At 30.4% G+C, this 20000-nt stretch overlaps 1 protein-coding gene and 1 long non-coding RNA gene across 11 annotated transcripts in view; one reads left to right on the forward strand and one right to left on the reverse strand.

Annotated features, from left to right (window-relative positions):
- Nucleotides 1-6989, forward strand: part of LOC122631141 — a 28069-nt gene extending 21080 nt beyond the window's left edge. The window contains exon 4 of the long non-coding RNA XR_006327629.1: nt 6395-6989. This is a non-coding gene — a long non-coding RNA (uncharacterized LOC122631141). The remainder of the gene's footprint in view (nt 1-6394) is intronic.
- Nucleotides 6990-14888: 7899 nt separating this feature from the next.
- The window catches only part of LOC122631134 (bromodomain-containing protein 7), a 5649-nt gene continuing 537 nt past the window's right edge, over nt 14889-20000 (reverse strand). The window contains exons 1-4 of one of the 10 annotated variants that reach the window (XM_043816443.1): nt 19181-19619; nt 18309-18419; nt 15819-17460; nt 14889-15648 (exon numbers count right to left, since the gene is read on the reverse strand). In XM_043816443.1, the coding sequence (XP_043672378.1) occupies nt 15002-15648; nt 15819-17403 (2232 nt within the window). In that variant the 5' untranslated portion in view covers nt 17404-17460; nt 18309-18419; nt 19181-19619 and the 3' untranslated portion in view covers nt 14889-15001. Of the gene's footprint in view, nt 15649-15818; nt 17514-17997; nt 18656-19180; nt 19623-20000 lie in introns of those variants that run through there. The other 9 variants (XM_043816439.1, XM_043816441.1, XM_043816446.1 and 6 more) reach the window with 9 other exon arrangements.

Here is a 20000-nt window from a genome sequence, read left to right on the forward strand (position 1 = left end):
TGTATATGTATAGATACGTGCGTCTTTTCGTTTAACAAATTGTATTTTCAATTTTTTTTTTTTTTTTTTATTATATACGAACGATCACGCAGTAAAAATGACATCATCGACTTGTCGTTTACTTTTAGATAGATATCATTGTTTTCATCAGGTATTAGTCATACGTATGTAATGTAAACATTACTCGGAAAGTTTCTCATTAAACAAAATGAATTCCGAGAAATAATATAGAAAGAAGGAATGGAGAGAGAGAGAGAGTCCCTATCATTAGAAATAAATAAACACAGATGTACGACCTTACGATCAGCGTATACAAAAATTCGTAGCAGTCTTCTTTGTCCCTTCCTAGAGGTAAGACGTACGTAATAGATATTTAATATTCCTCTATCCGTATAAAGAAGTATTCATATTTTAACATATTACATTTTTATTATTCATTCGTGAATAATAACGAGAAAGAAAGAGAAACGCCCTAACATCATTGGTTCGTCACGTTTTCGCAATATTCGATATATTATTAACGCAAACCGACATATTTAAGTGTAGAATAGAATCGCAATATCCGATATATTATTAACGCAAACCGATATATTTAAGTGTAGAATAGAATCGCAATATCCGATATATTATTAACGCAAACCGATATATTTAAGTGTAGAATAGAATCGAAGAGATAACGAGGAAATTCAACGGCACATAAAGGAAGAAAGAAAGAAAGAAAGAAAGAGAGTTATAAAATTTTATCGTTATAAAAATTTACTGACCATATCATTAACTTGTCACATTTTCATAATATACACACGTTATTAACACACATCTATACCGATATATTTAGTTGTAAAATAGGATCGAAGAGATAACAAGAAAATTTAACAGCGTAGAAAAGAAAAGAAAGAGAGAGAGAGAGAGAGAGAGAGAATGTTCACCATAAAAAATTACTTATCACAGGTATAACTCACAATCAGTGTCCAACGACTCCTTCTATATCTTTCTCGAACGAGTACGATACTAAGATCGTACTTAGATACATAACATTCATAGTATAGTTGTAAAATAACGATAAGTATCACGAAGGAGGACAATTTTTCTCTTTTCCTTCTTTTTTTTTTTCACCATAATACTCCTTAAAACGAACAATAGACGCTCCTTCTTAACCTTTACACTCTCTCTTTATCTCTTTCTCTCTCTCTACACACTTCTTTTTAATTCCAGCAGCTAAAAAAAGGTTAAGAGCATCGTCGTAAAAAAGGAAGGTAATCAAAAAAATAAGAAAGAAAACACAAGTGGCGTAATATCGTTTACTTACTTACTTACTTACTTACTTACTTACTTACTTACTTACTTATACCACACTAACGTTTGTTAGTTCGTTTTTTTATCGTTGAAAAGAGTATTACGTTTGGCCTTTCGATTAATTACAAATTTTCAGAAACGATGGATCTCGAGATCGGAACTCCAGCGTATAAATAGGTGGGTTATTAGCTCGTTTGGATTTCTATACACGCGCATTTCGCGTTTCCAACGCATACGTTCTATGATAGTAGAGACGGCTGCTTGAAATTGACCACTGATATCGAATACTAGCGCTAGTAGAGATATTCGAAACATTCTAGGCATAATTGACTGGCATTGTGTAAATACGATCGCCTCTCCGATATATTCCCACCTTCCAATACCACCCCCTCAACCCCTTATCGTCCATCTTCATTTCTCCCTCCCTCCCTCTCTCTCCCTCTCTCTCTCTCTCTCTGTCTCTGTCTCTGTCTCTCTGTCTCTGTCTCTGTCTCTCTGTCTTTCTCTGTTTCTCTCTCTCGCACATACACTTACTTCATCCCTTCGAAATCATTCTTGTTATACATCATCTTCCTTCCTCCATTTTCTCTTACATACGTCGTATTTTCTCGTTCCTTCTTTCCATCTTTTTTTTATTTGCTTCTCTTTTTTTTTTGCTTGGTTTTTTTTTTTTTTCTTTTTGTTTAACCGAAGAAGAAAACGAGAAGCAGCTGTTTCTAACAGAACCGATAAAGTCGGAGACAAGTTATCAAAAGCTTATCCGACCGTTGGATAAATAGATAGTCTGACGTTTTTGATAAAATAAAAGGGCTATCTCTTTTATTACGTCATCTTGCGTTATATACTTTTTTTTTACTTCAATAACTAAGCAATACTTACGTAGTAGTTTGTATGTTTTTAAAATATCGGAAGTATTAGACGATAAAAGGGTACGTTTTGAGGGTAGGGAAGGGGAGGAAGGGATGGCAATTTTGGAAGTTTCTTTTTATGGTTTCTTTTCTTTTTTCTTTTATTTATTTATTTATTGTTTCTCTTTTTATTCTGTTCGACGCAATCTCACCAACAGCGTATTTTTGTATTACGTATTTTTAGATCTTTTGTTTTTTTTTTTTTCTTATTTCTTATTTATTCGTCAAGAAAATTAATTGCTATTTCGTATTGTAGGAATTAATTTTAATATGTATAAGCTCAGTTATATAGCTCCGTTGTACTAATGTAAGTCACAGAATAAATTTCACATTTTATGTAATTCGTTTAGGTAGGAAAAAAATTGGGTTATTGAAGATTAATGAAATATCGATATCGATAAATTATATTTATGACGAAAATTTAAAATAAAATTTATAAATATACGAGTTAGATAATTTTTTTATAAATCGTCAATAGAACGACTCCGATTAAATAATAATTAATTATTGATAGTAGAAAAGTAGCATACTTTTGTCGTAATGAAAGCGTTTATATCAAATAAATTCCATTGAATAAATTGAATTTAATATTAAATAATAATTAATCGATAACTATTAAAAATTAAAATGCTTCTTTCGTACATATCTGAGTAATAAAAATTTTTATTTACGTTCATTCATATAATTGACAAATTACTTTATGATACTTTAATACAATTATACGATTATTGCTTCTTATTAGAACGATAATTACGTTAGAGATAATAAAACGTATGTATTGTACCTGACGATGATATTTTATATAATATGAAAGAACAGTTACCATCAGAAAATTCTTGGTAATCCTTCGTTTACGGTAACGAGAACGACGTCGAAAGGGTGCACGTGAAAACTATATTCTAAAGTATATTGTCTTCAAGCAGAGAAAGCTTAAAGTTCTTGTTGTTCTCGTTAGCTTTAACGTTGCTTCAAGAGAAAATCGATCAAAGAGATTGAATCATTATTATAATTATTATTATTATCATTATCATCATTATTACCATTATTATAAAATGTTGTATCCAAGATGAATACCAAGATACCCGATTCGTTAAGACAGTGTATTTCAATCTTCGTGAAACCTCGGTTTGATAATATTTTTTTTTTTTTGTATATATAAGTATCCTTATAAAAGGATTTTATTATATATAAAAAAAATAAATTTACTCGTAAATATCTTTATCAATTTAATCGACCACTCTCTAATTACGTATTACTTGCAACACAACACGACTAGATTATATTTTATTTAGAAAATACAAACGACTAATTCAAGGAAAACATTTCGTCCAAACGATCGATATATTTAGTTGATTCGGTTGTTTTACGATTAAGAATCTTAAAGCTATCTTAAAGAATTAACAGAGACGAGTTCGATAAAGGAAAGAAGTTTTGTGAAACATTATATAAATAAGTGCAACAGCAAGTAGATCATTGTTTTATTAATATAAAAATTAAATAGATAACTAAGTTATTGTTTGTTTGATTAAAGAAGAAGGAGAATCTTTGAATCCTTAAATGTTATATGAACTCAGTAGTTGCACGTTGAATGAGTTTATTTTATAAGAAGGTAATATCGATGTGAACAGTTAAATGCGTAGAAATGTGTACTATAGTCTTGCCTTAAAAATTATTAATATTATTATTATTATTATTTTTCCTTCGATATTTTACGTCAGAGTTTTTTTGATGATCGTCGACGTTAAATAATAGGTCAGCTTGCATTCTATCGTGGATTTAAAAATATTACGAAGAAATGTTGCATCTGTTGGATTTTCCTCGCGTAATTGTATAATAACAACAATATGGTCTTTCGTTTATTTCATCATTTCGTCGTGTAGGTCGTCACGATCCATTTTGACCTTTGAATTGATACGAACCAACACATAAATAGTACTCGTATATAATAATTTCATTTCTTTCAAGCATGTTGCACGTATGCGTCATCAGACATCAGTTAAATCTAACGTTATCGATAGAATTTAATTTGAGAATGTGACGTTATATTCTCCGAATGAAACTTTATTTAATATCTTTTTTATCTTTAATATCCTTTATCTTATTTAATCTATTTTTTACTCGGTCCATAGAAAATTGTGTTGATCTTAAAAAAGGAATTTGTAGTATCTCTTCTCTCTCTCTCTCTCTCTCTCTCTCTTTATTTCTCTCTCTATTTCTCTCTCTCTCTTTCTATCTCTCTTCACTGGTTTATTTATACTCTATTCGTTCTCTATTCGTTTGTTTACGTTCCTCGTCGATCACTGGAGACTAAATTAACGGCGGAATTAATGAAAGGAGCTCTGCGTCGTTGTATTTAACGGATAGAACGGATTTAACGACGCATATCCAACGTTTACGCAACGATCGAATTTTCCTGCATCGGCATAAACTGCACCACCATAGAGAATGTATTAGCTCTTAAAGTGTTTTGTAATACCGAGCTTAAAATTAGTTCTCTGATTACTAATGCCTACGTAAGTACTCACATTTCTTCCGTGTTATCGTCGATAATTCATAAAGTTCGTTACCACATACGTATATTTCGAACAAAACCGTAAATCCGATATTAAGGATGAGAAACCATGATATTTTGTTATTACAAATGATCCTTTTGATATAACTATCGTAAAACATAAGACAAATTTATCACAAGTATTTAAAATACTCGTTATATTTAATATAAGTGGTATCAAAATATTTCAATACGTACTCAACGTTCTTTGCTTTTTATCAATTATCAAATTCAACGATATCGAATTATTTTTATGAAAATTTCTGTTCAAAAAGCGATTTCAAGATTTTTGAAGATTCATTATCATCCTCAACATAAATTACAGTATAACGTTGTCAAATTATATTTGACCAATTTTTTATTAACACTTGCGTTAATCCACTTTAATCGAATGACTTAATTATTTTAATACGGTCTTTGTAGTTAACGATTATCATCAAGCATGTCGCCATTTTCGTTTACGATGTACATATACTCTAACGAGGAAATCGTCGAATATGTTTTACTAATCGAATTTCGTTTCACGTTGTTTCCTCGTTTTAAGCAACAACTTAACGTGTTCTATATAAACAGCAGCTGTTGCATACCGCAACGGTTGCGCATCCTCTATCGTTCTTCGATCAAAGACCATTGAAAACAACCATGCTGTTCTACGTATGTTTGTTCTACATTTTTCTACAAAAATATTTCACCATTCTATGGTGTTACCGTTTCGATAGATCACGGTGTAGCGATACGATGGTAATAGTAATCCATCGAGTAGAGTGGTACTGACAAGTACTTACTCGTTACTTCATTTCTTTGATCTAAAAATGTTCTATAAAAATTGAGGCGATACAAATGGACATATCTCTTAGAGAAATGCATTTTTTCTTTTTCTTTTTTTTTTTTTTTTCTTCATCTTTTTCTCATGTCGTCTGATGGTAGTTTCCTCTGACTTATCCTCCTCCTACATCAAGGAATTTTTTTCCGAGCTAATACTATTTTTCCATCTTACTTTTTTAAAAGTTAGTTTATGTAAAAGTAGGTACGTAAAGAAGTAAGAATTTATATGATCATTATTATTATTGTTGTTGTTGTTTTATTATTATTATTATTATTATTATTATTATTATTATTATTATTATTATTATTATTTTATATGATCGAAATTATCCTTATTATTCTAATGATGAATTATTATCAAATTGATTTGGGTCATATTGAATTGATTAATATAATAATTATATGAGTTTGTTATTTCTAATGAATATTATAAATATAATGGATATATACGTTAAATTTAATTCCACATTTACATATATATGTGCATAGGTATATAAATGTTACGATGTGATCGATAATATATTACAATATTGAAATGCTTTGAAAAAATAAAGAAAGAAATATTAATGCAGATCTGTACATATTAATAGAAAATAATAAGAAAGAAAGAGAGAGAGCGAGGTAATTAAAAAATTTTATTATCTAGATTTTATTATATAGACATGAAAAAAAAAATTATTAAGAGGCATAAAGTAATAAAACAATAACAATAACAATAACAATAATAATAATAATAATAATAATCAACAAAAGTAACTTTTGTCAACGACTTGAAAGAAACTCATTGAATGTAATTGTAATTTCACTTTTTTTTCAGACGACCGACATATTTTTTGAAGGACCTTTCCTTTTTTATTTTATACACGTTTTCTTCTCTCGTTATCTCGAAAGATACGTTGTCTCGCAAAAATCATCGTAAATATCATCTTCCTTTTTAAAAAGAAAAATATTCAATAAAAAAGGAGAAAAGCGAATAGTAAAGAAGTTAATGCGACATCATTCAAGTGAAAAAAGAAAAGAAAATTTTATAGGAGATCAATTTTGTTAACGATTCGAAAGGATATTCAAAGACGAAGTGATTTATTTTAACCCCCTTTTTCTTTTTCCTTAGTGTTCGTTTCTTTTTTACTTTTTCCAAGAAGGTTAAACAATTATTTTTCTCGATGAAACTTATTTTCTATCTTATACTTTTTGCTTTCTCTTTTTATATCTCTCGTACATTATTTATCTATTTTATATTTTGCCTTACCATGATTCATCTTCTTTTGTACGTCTTCACCCAAATATATTTATTGCGTCGAGAAAAAAAGAAACGAAAAAAGAAACGTCGTCGATGAATTTTGTCTTCTTTAAAATAAATATACGAAACGCTTTTTATCGAACCTTCGAACGAAATGTTAGCAGACAAATAAGAATATCGATACGACGACAACGACTACGACTACGACGACGACGACGACGACGACGACGACAACAGATCATCCGTAAAAGGGAAGTCGTGAAGAATAAGAGACCCTTTTCCTTTGGAACTTCGTCGGGCGTGTAAGTGTCAGAAAAAGATGACGATACGTAGTAAAAGTATTATGGCATTGAAATGTTCACGTTTTCGTCTATCACCTACTTTTTTATTCTTATTTGTATTCGCTCGTCATCCTATCTTTTTTATTCCTTTAGATACGACTTTGTAAATTGGGAATCCGATTTACAAGGGTAACCATGGGTTATCCAAAATCGATTGATTTCAAATGATATTTCGTAGGATTCTACAATTTAGGAAAGGGTAGTAAAAGGAATAAGGGGGAGGGGAGAGACGAGATAAGAATAACGAGCTGTTTTTTATTCGAGATCGATTTTTACGAAGAAAAAAATAGAACAATAAAAAAAGAAAAGTAGGAAGAAAAAAAGAGAATGAAAAATTGTCCCATTTAAGGTGATACAGGTAATACATGTTTTTCAAGTATAATCCTTGTAGCTATAAAATGTAGGTAACGAGAGATAAAGAGATAGAAGAAAAAAAAAAGAAAGAGGGAGAGAGAGAGAGAGAGAGAGAGAGAGAAAGAGTTTTTAAAAGGATGCAAACGAAATTATGTAAAAAGTGTTTAATTTTCTTCGATGTATGATTTTCTTTTCTTCTTTCTTTTTTTTTCTTTTCTTTTTTTTTCTTTTATCATGGGCCCAAGCTAAATTACTATATAATATGAAAGTAATGGAATTACTTATACGTATTGTATTTAATTTTAATAGATAAATATAGAATATTTATAACTTTTTGATATTACTGTACGTACATGCACTTATAGGATATTTCGCGTAATACGAAATTTTCTACGATTTTTTTCTTTGAGAACTTATAGTAGCAAAGTGACAAAAAGAAAAAAAGAAAATGCTTGAAATAAAAATTCTATGGTGTTCCATCGTGTCGACGGATTACAAAAAATTAGAAATGAAAAAATAAAATAAAATAAAATAAAATAAAAAGAAAAGAAAAAGAACATCGAAATCAGCTACATTCTTTTAAAAGGCTCTTCTTTCTTTTCTATCTTTTCTCTTTTTTTTTTCGCTCTTCTTCTCTATCCTTCGTTGAATTATAAAATTACTTTTTTTTTTCTCTCTTCTTCTTCCTCACTAATAATTCGATATACTTTTCTTTAACCCGAAGAGATTCGTTCGAAGTGACAAAACCGGACAAGGTTGCTATTTATTCGTTTTGTATTATAAAGAAATGCGATCAGTATATTTATAATAAAATATTAATGAATGTAAATGTATAAGTGAAGCAATCCGAATGCAAAATCTTACACATAATTATTTATTATATCGACAAAAATATTCATATTGTACTGATATTGTTTGTTTTACAAAATATTTATCATTAATTAATAAAAATACTGATGTAATAAAGAAAAATGTAAACGTTCAGTTCATTCCTATTTAAAATTCTTCAAAAGACATATGTACATACACATACATACATACATATATATATATATATCAGATAAATCTGAAAATCTAATTTCCTGTTAAAATCGATTGCACGTCGTCGATGAAAGACGTTTATCTAAAAAGTCGACTCTGTGAGTAGATCTTTTGCAAAAGAAAGAGAGACAGAGATAGAGATACAGAGACAAAGAGAATTAAACATAGAGGTAATGTTGATTTAACTCTTCGTTAATTCCGTTTGTTTAGTTTGAAACTTGAACGGGAATGGAACTGAGAGGGAGGAAAAAAAGGGATGGGATAGAGTGGGAGTGAAGGGGGAGGAGGGAGAAGGGTGAATTAATACTTCGACACCAGCCAAAGGGAAAGGAAATAACTATAAGAAGAAAGAAAGGTAACGATGCTCTCATTTAAACGTCGTTCGGTGAAATAAAATCACCGGAAGGAAAAGAATTCGTTAACCTTCTTCTTGTCGCTAGAACTAAGATAAGATATCGTAAAAAAGGAGATGCGATTAGCTTTGTTCGTTTTGTCGAGTAAGACACCGATATAAGAACAAAAGAGGGTAAAAAGTTAGGATATGCTTTTCTCCGGCGAAAGGAAAAGAAAGAAAGAGAAAAAAAATTGTAGAAAGAAAAAGGGAGAGAGAGAGAGAAAGAGAGAGAGAGAGAGAGAAATATGAAGAAAAGAAAAGAATAAATAAATTCTTCGATAACGTAGTTACGTTCTCTTTTGTAAAATTTTCAGGGTCGAACTATTTAGTTCCGTATCTATCTCTCTTTTTCTCTCTCGTAATTCATTTTTACCGGTGAGTAAAAAATGTATCTCTACTCTAAAATGATATTAGAGAATTAATTAATCTGTAATTAAACTTGAACTATTCTTGCTTTCTTTTTTTTTTTTTTTTTTTTTTGATTTTTTATTAAAACTTCTTCGTTCAAAATTTTCTACAGTTTCGTAATGTATTTATTTGTTTGTTTGTTCGTTCGTTGCAAAAACGACGCCAATTATTTTATGAAATTAAAAAAGAAAGAGATGTGTTTTTTCTTTTAATGAGATTAGTACATACAACTATGATATAATGATGTGACGTAAAGAAAAGTAAAGGAAGAAAAATAAAAAGAAAAAAGGCAGAAAAAAGAATTAAAACGAATCGTAAATGATCTCAAAAATGAACGTTATTATTATTATTATTATTATTATTATTATTATTATTATTATTATTATTATTATTATTGTTGTTGTTGTTGTTGTTGTTGTTGTTGTTGTTGTTGTTGTTGTTGTTGTTGTTGTTGTTGTTGTTGTTGTTGTTATTGTTATTGTTAATGATAAAAATGTAACAAAAATTAGAAAAATTCAAATAGTACTTTATCGGCGAAATAAATGTTATCGTGGTACGTTTATTCGCGTGTAATTTTACTTTCGAAAAATCTCACGCATCGTCGAGTTAAATGAAAATAAAAAATAACAATAGAAAAAAATAGAGAAAGAGAGAGAGAGAGAGAGAGAGAGAGAGAATTGGTATACTAATTACATTTGCCGAAAATTAGAAAAGCCTCTGAAATATTCATATACACATTAATAGACACCACCACTGGTGGTTTTTCCTGTATAATAAATTCATTACTCCCTCGATCTACTAATTACATTCCTTTCTCAGCTAGTCGACTCCACGTATGTAACATATATGTATATATATATATATATATATGTATGAATTTGATAGAAACTATATATAGAGGGTGTTTCATTAAACTTGACTATTTCATACAAATATCTCTTTCTTTTTCTTTTTTTTTCGACCATACAAAAAAAAGCGCCAGAGAGAAAAAATTTTCTGATTCACAAAATGTTAACAATATTACTTAATATTCGAATTTTTTCCCATTTTATTCCTCTTTTTTTTATGGAATCGATATCTATATACGTATATATATATATATATATTTTTTTTTATTTTATTATCACAGTGTTATAATTTGTAAAAATGATACAAATTCAACGATCTTCATTGAATTGAAATTTAAATGATGGTGACTTTGAAAAAAAAAAAAAAAGAATTGATCAGAATATTAGTCGCTCGTTTGAACGTAGAAAAAGATTCTTTTTATTGAAAAATTTTTCTCTATTATTTAAAAGCAACGAACATATTTTTAAACGATATATTTAAGTTTACAAACGTATGCATATAAATATGCGTATACAAGTATTATTTATATAGTACGTGTTATGAGTTTTAGAAATGGAAATATTTTTATTAAATTTCTATTTAAAAGAAACAAGATTATTCCTGAATAATGAAATGAACAAAACACATAGACAGATTTATTTAAAACTGTGTATCAATGATAAAAGTTATAAGCTTTCGGCATATGTCGGTGTTCACACGTTATATTGTATATTGTTTCGTTGAATCTCGCGTTGTTACGATGGATGAGAAATTTTGGAAAATTTCGAATTGGACGAACGAAATTAGATATAGCTCTTGGCCGTATATATATATAGATACCTATGAATAATAAATCTAAATTACGAAGATACTTTGAATATATCGCAAATTTGCATTTTTCAATCTCTGAAATCTCGAGGATATATGTATATGTATCGAGTTTCGTAGGAAAATCTAGTTGGAATGATGAAAATTTTGTTGACCCTGTGAATCTCTCGTGAAAATCAATACGTACTACGATATATAACTACGTCTGAAAGTTTATTTTATTTAAAAAAAAAAAAAAAAAAAGAAAAAAGAATGAATATTTTAATCATTTTATCACATAAAATTTAATGAACATAAACATTACCAACAGCGTTGGTAAACATTTTTAATATCTCATTGCAAATAATTTGTAGGAGTCTCTTATCAATTTGTTATCACTGGGATATACGAATATCCTTTTTTTATTACAAAAATACTTTAATCATTTTATCAAATAGAAATTATATATTTGACGAACGAGTATATTAGCAGAAACTTTTAAAACATTTTTAATATCTCGTTTCATGTACGAATCTCTTATCAATTTGTTATCATTAAGATTGTGTTAAGTAAAATAAACAAAAATTTTACAAATAAAAAAAAATTTTGATGAATAATTGAATATCTCGAATTTTTTTTTCTATTCGAGTAGTATATCTAATACCTGCATATAATAATGAATTACACCATATAATAATGAAATGTGTATTTTTATGTCGAAATAAGGTTTGTGTATAGGATCGTAGGAAGAGTACGTTTAAAAAAGTTTGCCGATAATTTATTCGAATTAACAATAAATGGATTATTAAAAGCAGGTTAATACTAAATAGATCGACAAGATTTAATCGGATAAGTTCTCTAATTTCCTACAAGGAAGAACGACCAACGTAAGCACTAATAACATAGTAAGTAGTAACGATCGTATATACATACATACATACTTACATATATACATATATATATATATACACATACGTATACATAAGTATACATATACCTATGTAGGTAAATGTATGCATGTGATGAGATACAAATGTGTTTAAGTAGACTTTATTGCACCATTCCGTGGTAAATATACCTTGGTCTTTCAACGGTATGCTTCTAGTATATATAGATGATAGTAAATGCAAATATGAGAGCAATAAAATTATTTAAGGCATTTTTCAGGCACACCTAACATGAGTTATTTGATTAAATTTTCATACCGTTTCGACACATTGAAGCGTACCATTTATTTTTTCTTCTTTCTTCTTCTTTTTTTTTTTTTTTTTGTTTTTATAAAAAAAAATGTTTCCATAATAAAAGTATGTATCTTTAATATCTCTAATCGAACGTTTTACGTTTACCATTATTTCGTATTAATTTATTAATATGGATAATTTTTTTTTCTAGTGATATAACGATAATTAATATCGTATTGTTTATTTTTATTTTTTATTATTAGATACAAAATTTATTTCTTTTTCTTTTCCATTTCTCTCTATCTTTTTGTGATCACACTATATATTATGTATGTCACACAATTTATTTCATTATATACGAAATATAACATTTTTGACGATCGATAATATGTCTTAAAACTTGATATTAAAAATTTCTTTTAAAAGGAATAATAATTCGTATTACGTACGACTATATTCGTATATTCTCCACTTGTTTGACTATCGAGTCACCTCGACTACTTGCAATCCACTTTACTTTCCGTGTCCGATCAATGACGCTTTGACTACTCGTGCGGAAGACTCGTTTCGTTCAGAGAACGATTGTTAGCAAAATCCAACGACAAAGTATGAAAGGATTATAATTTGATCGACGAAAATACAAGTAAAATAAAACGACGAATTAATTTATATTGACGTATATTTCAAATTTTTATTATATATAAATATACGATAAATATCATAGTATATATACATAATATTGGTATAACAAATTATAAGATATATCTGAAAAGAAAAAAAAAAAATGATATTTTAAATTACAATCGATCGTTGTTAAATTAAAAGTCGATAAAAACATTAACAATTTCCTCAAATTTGTTAAACAATTTAAAAACATTATTTAATAATTATTATCATTCTTCATAAAAAGTATACTTATCAAAAATTATCAAGACGGTCGATAAAAAGAAGCAAATAAATAAATGAATGAATGGATGAATGAATACAAATAATCTTATAAAAAGATTATTAAAAAAAGAATCATCAAAAAAATATATTATTGAACTAGTCCAATATGTTCGATGAGTTTTAATATGTAAAAATAAACATTTTTTTATTTTTATATATTCATTATTATTTATTAATTCGTTTATTTTATGTATATGCGTATTACCCGTTTATAAGGAAAATTATGTACGTATGTACACACACACATACACATATATATATGTATCAAGATATAGACTCACACATTAATTTATACATATATTCGTTTCTTCATTTCATAACGCAATTCTTTTAAAAAGAAACAAAAAGCTATTTGGAAATGTCGCTGGCAGATACGTTTATTAATTATGAGCATACGTAGCTTCGAGCAAAATACTAGAATACATATGTACGTACGTACTTAGGTATATATATATATATATATATATATAGGTATACATAGTATTGGCATATACATACATACATACGTTCGTAAAATGGTCGAGTCCATTCCTACAATCCCACATTGGCCGAATTGCTTCTCTGAATTTCACAATGAAACGTGAAAAAGATAATGGTGATACGTTCAGGATCAGATTTTTAATCTTCAAACGAGGAGTTTAATCGGAGCTCGCTCGTAGAATTTATATTAAAAATTTAAAAGATATCAGAAATAATGTGACAGTACTCGAAATTCGTTTTACAAAAGGTACAATTTTATTAAAATTAAGAAATTTTATTTACCAGTTCATAAAGAAATATTAAGATACTTGCAACGTTAATTTGATACAAGATAATCTTAATTTTTTGCTTTCGTATATATGCATTTGTTTTTTCTAATATTGTTTCATTTTTCATTCTTGCTGAGTACACAAAGAGAAACTACACAGAGAAATTTATTTCCTAAACAATATAGATTTGATTTAATTCCATCGTTATTCTTAAAAATTTCTAAATTAATTTAATGGAAAAGAAAAATTTTCCAGTATATTTTTTTCTGACATCTTTTCTCTCTACAATTTGTATATTATTTATATGCAATGAAATATATTTTCTAAATAAAAAAGATATCACTCGAGCTAATCGAATTATTAAAAATTAAAAAACTATATATGCTCTATACATATTCTTTTAAAAGAATACTATTTATCAACTTCTTTATTCCTCTATCTCAAACTCTATATATATATGTGTGTGTGTGTGTGTGTGTGTGTATAATAATAATAATAATAATAATAATAATATCATCCTATTTCTTTTTTTCCCACACTAACTCTCTTTTCCCATCATTTTTCCATTAAACTTCCTATTGTAATCTCGCAAATGCAATATAGACGGTGGACTAGTCAGGAATCGATAACAGTATTGTATCCTTGCTATTCCTCTAGGATACAGAGAGTTTGTGATATAAAAGGATTACTTGACAATGAAATATTGAAATAACAATTTGATATTATGACAGTTATCTTATAGTCTGTAATTCCAGCTAAACGAGATATACTATACTGTTTTGCATACGTATATTCGTTATGCAAATATTATATATGTGTACATATATATATGTCACCGATGAATAACAAGAAAATAACTTCAATTTCTCCAATCTTTTGAAAAAAGAATTAACGTATCATATATCTGACGATATCAATTATTAATTATATTAATTAATCGCTTATATATCATAAAACACAAATATAATAAAAAGAAAATATGACATGAGTAATAAATGAACGATGAGACAGGAGAAGAAATTTTTGCGATAAGTCTTATTTATTTATAACATATGATCAGAAAATGTGCCTATTACGTAGATGTAATAAAATGTACAATTTATCCTTATACATGCATCTCACACTTTAAAGTATTATGATTCGGATAATATATCTTCGAGTGTTTTGTCATCGTGTAATGGTGAATGTCCTAATGTAGGATCGCTTTCCAAAAACTCTCGGAGTTCAGATTCCAGATCGGGAACTCCCGATGGTTCCGTCGTACTTAGCAAAGACGGTGAGTTTTGATTGTGCGTAACACCGATTTGCATTTGATTCGGATTGACAATACTGATCGTTTGATTCTGTTGACTGTTTGGACTGAGCAAACTCGTATTTGGAATAGGCGATGGTGCTGGTAAAAGATTCGTTGGAACTTGATTGCCATTGGTCGGTTGTAACAATGTATTTTCCGTAACTATTGCCGGATTATGAGTAATGGGTTCGACTTCCATTGGTTCACCTCCAGCTAAAGGTGCTATCCCCATTGCCCTACGTAATCCATCAACTGGTGCTATAGCTGACGGTGGAAGTTTCTTTGCTATTTCCGTGAGATTATCCGTAATCTTATCGGCAAGGGCAACTTCAGTTTCCGAGGCCTTAGGAACGTTCGATAAATGAGCAGGTGGAGGTGCCGAGAGACGATCGTGTTGTACTTGTTTCAAACGACCCAACATCTGCGAAGTATCGTCTAAACGACTTTGTAAGGCTGCACGATCCTCGCTGAACTTTAACTCCTCCTCTAAAATATTCAGAAATATGAACATGTAAATCACGTGCGTCTATGTATGTAAAAGTTGAGAACTAAGTTTAATATACGTTAGATGGATAGAGCTAGAGAGAGAGAGAGGGGGGGGGGAGAAAGTAGGAAAGAGAGAGAGAGATATATATATATTGAAATAAGATAATTACCTAATTTTTCCAAGAAATTCATATCTATGCCCAATTCCGACAACGTTTTCAATTGATCGATATCTACTCGAACTTTCTCCAACGACGGAATGTTTTTGTTTATATCCTGCATAGGCTTCTCTAATAAATGCTTAATCTTTTCCTCTTCCTCTTTAAGCCTTCTCTTCTCCTCGAGAAACTTCTTCGTCTTTCTATGATCACCGCCGGTAAGAATATCCAATAAATCGTCGACCATAGTTAAAGTATAATCACAGTCTTTCGCAAAATCTAGAATAGATTCTGCGTACTGAACAGCGGTTTCGTCCCCGTACGTCTGATAGACCAGATCAGTCTCTTCTTTAGTGAGATTAGCAAAAGTGGAATCATAACTTGGAGCATAAGATCCGAATGCTCCGTAATACAATGGCTTTACTGGTTTCGACATATTTCTCCTATCTTCTCTGAAACCGGCCAATGCGCCAGTACCATGATTTAATTTGCCTATTAGTTGTCCTAACGATACCGGCCTTTGATTCGTACCAGGTATAACACCGTCTCCAGGAACTATAATTTGTAAACTCGTAGTACCGTCCTTCTTCTGTCTCAAAAATCCCATTTTCGAGTTCAAACGTTTCAAGCTTAATTTTTCTGACGCCGATTTGGCAGCACCACGTGCTTGTTTAAGAATTTCCTCAGGCGTTAGATCGTCCGGTATAGCTTCGAATTTACCCAAACTCGCCAATCTCATTTTTCTTTGATTTTCCTTTCGCAATTCTTCGGCCTCTTCGTTTCTCTCCTCTTGTTCCCTCTCTCTTTCGATTTGTTCCTCGGTAACGAGAACATCCGGATTGTTAGGATCTTCGACTCCCAACTCAAATCCAAGCTCCTCCTTTGATATATCATGCATGTAAGTTAAAACAGGTCTTAACTGTCTAAGTTTCTCAGGGGTAACCATTTTCAAACCGACGTGTAACAATTTTTTAGCAGCTTTATAATATATAGTATCCTGATGGTTATAGGTAGTTGCGTTGTTACACATAAGCTTGAAATCGTCTATGAATTCGTTCAAATTCTGATAATTATTATCGTCTATCTTCTGTTTTATAGTACTAAAATCCATCGGATTTGTTATTATTTGAGAATAACCAGGTGCAATACTGTCGGTCACTGGCCAAGCAAAGAATTGTTGCGGGTCACGCTTTTCCATCGACCTTAACAAATGTTCCAATAGTCTCTGGAGAGGCGTACGCTCTGCTATTTTTCGAAGAACGCAAGTTCTTGGCTCGCGATGTGGCGAGAGCGAACTAATTTGATTGGTAACATTGATTCTAGGTTCATTGCTCGAAAGAGGTCTAGGAGATAACAATTGTTGATTTGGAATTTTCTTGGGCACTTCGACGAAACCTTCGTCCGCGTCGCCCACGGATTCTTGACTCGACTCTTCTCTCCTTCTCTTTTTATCTTTGTGATGATGTTTGTGTCGCTTGTCCTTTTTCTTCTTTTTCTTTTTAAGCTTCTTGTGACCCATGTACCTATCATATTCTGAGTCCCCTTGCGTGACAGAGTAATTTATACCTAGTTGCTGTTGGTAGTGCTGAGATAACATAGTGCCTTGGCTTGGAGACTCGTTGCCGTATTCTGGAGTCCCACTGCTGCCTCCTACCTTTAAAATTAATTTTAAAGTAGGCGGTTTGTCCGTTGTCGTATATTGTCCTTCTGTTGACAAAATAGATGACCATTAAATAAGATGCAAACAATAAGATTTCAGGCATCCGGAAAGCTCTAACGTAAGCTATATTTAATCGACATGATATATCTAATGCATGCACAAATGGTGTAATTTGCAGAAAATCAAAGTGCAGGATAATAGCATAACTTAGCAGTATAAATGCTTTCTATACGTCCCGTTCGTAGTTCAACAGGACTGAGAATAAAGTGCAATTGAAGAATTAATAAAACTTCTACAGGGTATTAAAAAAAGGGAAAAGGGTTTTCATTCTAATAATTATATACAGATGGTTTCATAACAGGATAGTGACCTTGTTTTCACATTAACGAACTGAAAGCGAGATGGAAGTAGCTCAATTTGAACTAAATAAATCTCAACAGAAATGTATAATAAAATAATTTTCATTGTAACATCGACCGACCTATTTTGCAGGAACAGTGAGGAGGGAGTAATTATTAAAATTGAAAATACCTCTTAAAGGGCTAAAGCAAAGCACATACGGTCTTCGATGCCGTAATACATAACAGCCAGGGAACTATGCGGTTGAAGCGCAACAGGTTTACTTTCTTTTATCTTCTTTTCTTTTCTTCTTATCGTAGAGTAATACCATCTTCCGCAACATTTGCAGGCAAGAGATCAATCATTTGTCGTTATCGATCTTGTTGCACTTCAACTGGTTTTAAAAGACAAAAATGGATAGGTTTGGGGTATTTAAATAACTTTGGAGCACAGCTAGCTTCTGTCGTGCAACCAGTCCATGTCTGTAGTTACACGTCACTTACTTCCCCGTCGCGCCTGTCGTTGTGGAACCTTCGTTTATACTTTTGAATCCACCTCACTTCTACTCCAACCTCACTCTCAGTTTGTCCGTGGTGAAAACGCAGTCAAAATTCCTGTGCATCATTTCAACTATAAGTACGAGAAGGATTCCAATGAAAATAATAAGAAGAGCGATTTGGCTTAGCTTCGTAAAACTACGTTTTTATCCCTAAAGATAAATGCCTTCTTAAATCTAACGCGTGTTCCGTTAGAGCCACGCCATCCACAGTTCAATGTTTTCATTCGAATCCTCGACTATGTACTTAAGATAGAAAGAGAAAATTCTATCAGCAACAGCATCTTTGAAATGCTGTAAAAGTAACGTAAGATACACACACATATAAATGAAGTACAAAGATCATGAATGCGAACAAAGTGCTTGACAGTGTGAATCACTTTTATTTACTGTACAAAAGAACAAGAATATTTTTATGTAGGGAATAATAGGAAATAACAGATATTCTTCTTAACATAACATAGAAGATGATTCTTTAATACCCAGATCGTGCAATAAACCTTTTCTTTGTATACCTTTGTCTTTGCTACAATGATAACGCTTTAAACACTTGAATTTATAAAAACAATGTCACATTCTATATCATTCTACTTGATGGAAAGTAGAGACCATGTCCGGTAAAAAAAAAAGCATCATAATAAGAGATATACGAGGCGTGCGATCGATAAACGAGGTTTTTATATTCGTATTATAACAAACGCGGAAAGTATCACGCGATTTAGAAAGAAGTATAAGAAAATAGTCGTCAATGTCGTTTTAGTCCTCGTTAAGTAGTCGTCGTAATTATGTTGTATACCATACCGGATGACCGAATCTCACCTTCGTGCCTCTGGCGCTTATGTTTTTTGTGCTTCTTTGAACCCATGATTTACACGTTTGGCCACGGCCTTATTAGAAAATAGGTTATTATCGCGACGAATAAAAATTAATTTCCAAACGGTATTAAAACGCGATTGACGAACATATTACACTCCTTTAGAAATGTAAAGCGCGAACTGCGACCATCGAATACGTCACGCATCAACTTTCCGAACCGTTATATACCATGATTATAATTATACTCAGGTAGGCTAGTGTAGTTTCTTTGATTGGTCAACGTAGGAACATGGCGCTCGCTTCGCTAGAAACCGCGCGTAATTCAAACGTCTACAAACTATTCGAACGATGCAACAGAGATAAAAGACGATTGATCTTTACTTATTGTTTCATATTATTCATAAATAATGATATCAAATATATGAGACAAATTTTATAAAGATTTTCGATAAAGACTTTCGTAATTATTTGTTTATTTATTTCTTTATTTCTTTCTTTTTTTTTTTTTTTTTTTTTTATTATTTTTACATCGCACGAAGCATCGTGTCCTAACAAATTTTTTATCATTATCAAATGACACAACTGTTTTAACTCAACCATCGAATAACACGATTATTTAATATCGCGAAACGGATTACGAAGAAATCTGATTTTCTTCGAAGGTCTTTGCATACGACTAGGAACGAAACCTATGCGATGCAACTTGTCTCATTAGTCGTTAACAAACTTTTGAGATTAATTTTAGATTTTGCACGACAAAAGATGATTCTCTGTATAAGTCGATCAACGTCCATTAAACATTTCGATTATTTCGTAGTAGATT

The sequence above is a fragment of the Vespula pensylvanica genome, chromosome 8, assembly GCF_014466175.1.
Source record: "Vespula pensylvanica isolate Volc-1 chromosome 8, ASM1446617v1, whole genome shotgun sequence".
NCBI lineage: Eukaryota > Metazoa > Arthropoda > Insecta > Hymenoptera > Vespidae > Vespula > Vespula pensylvanica.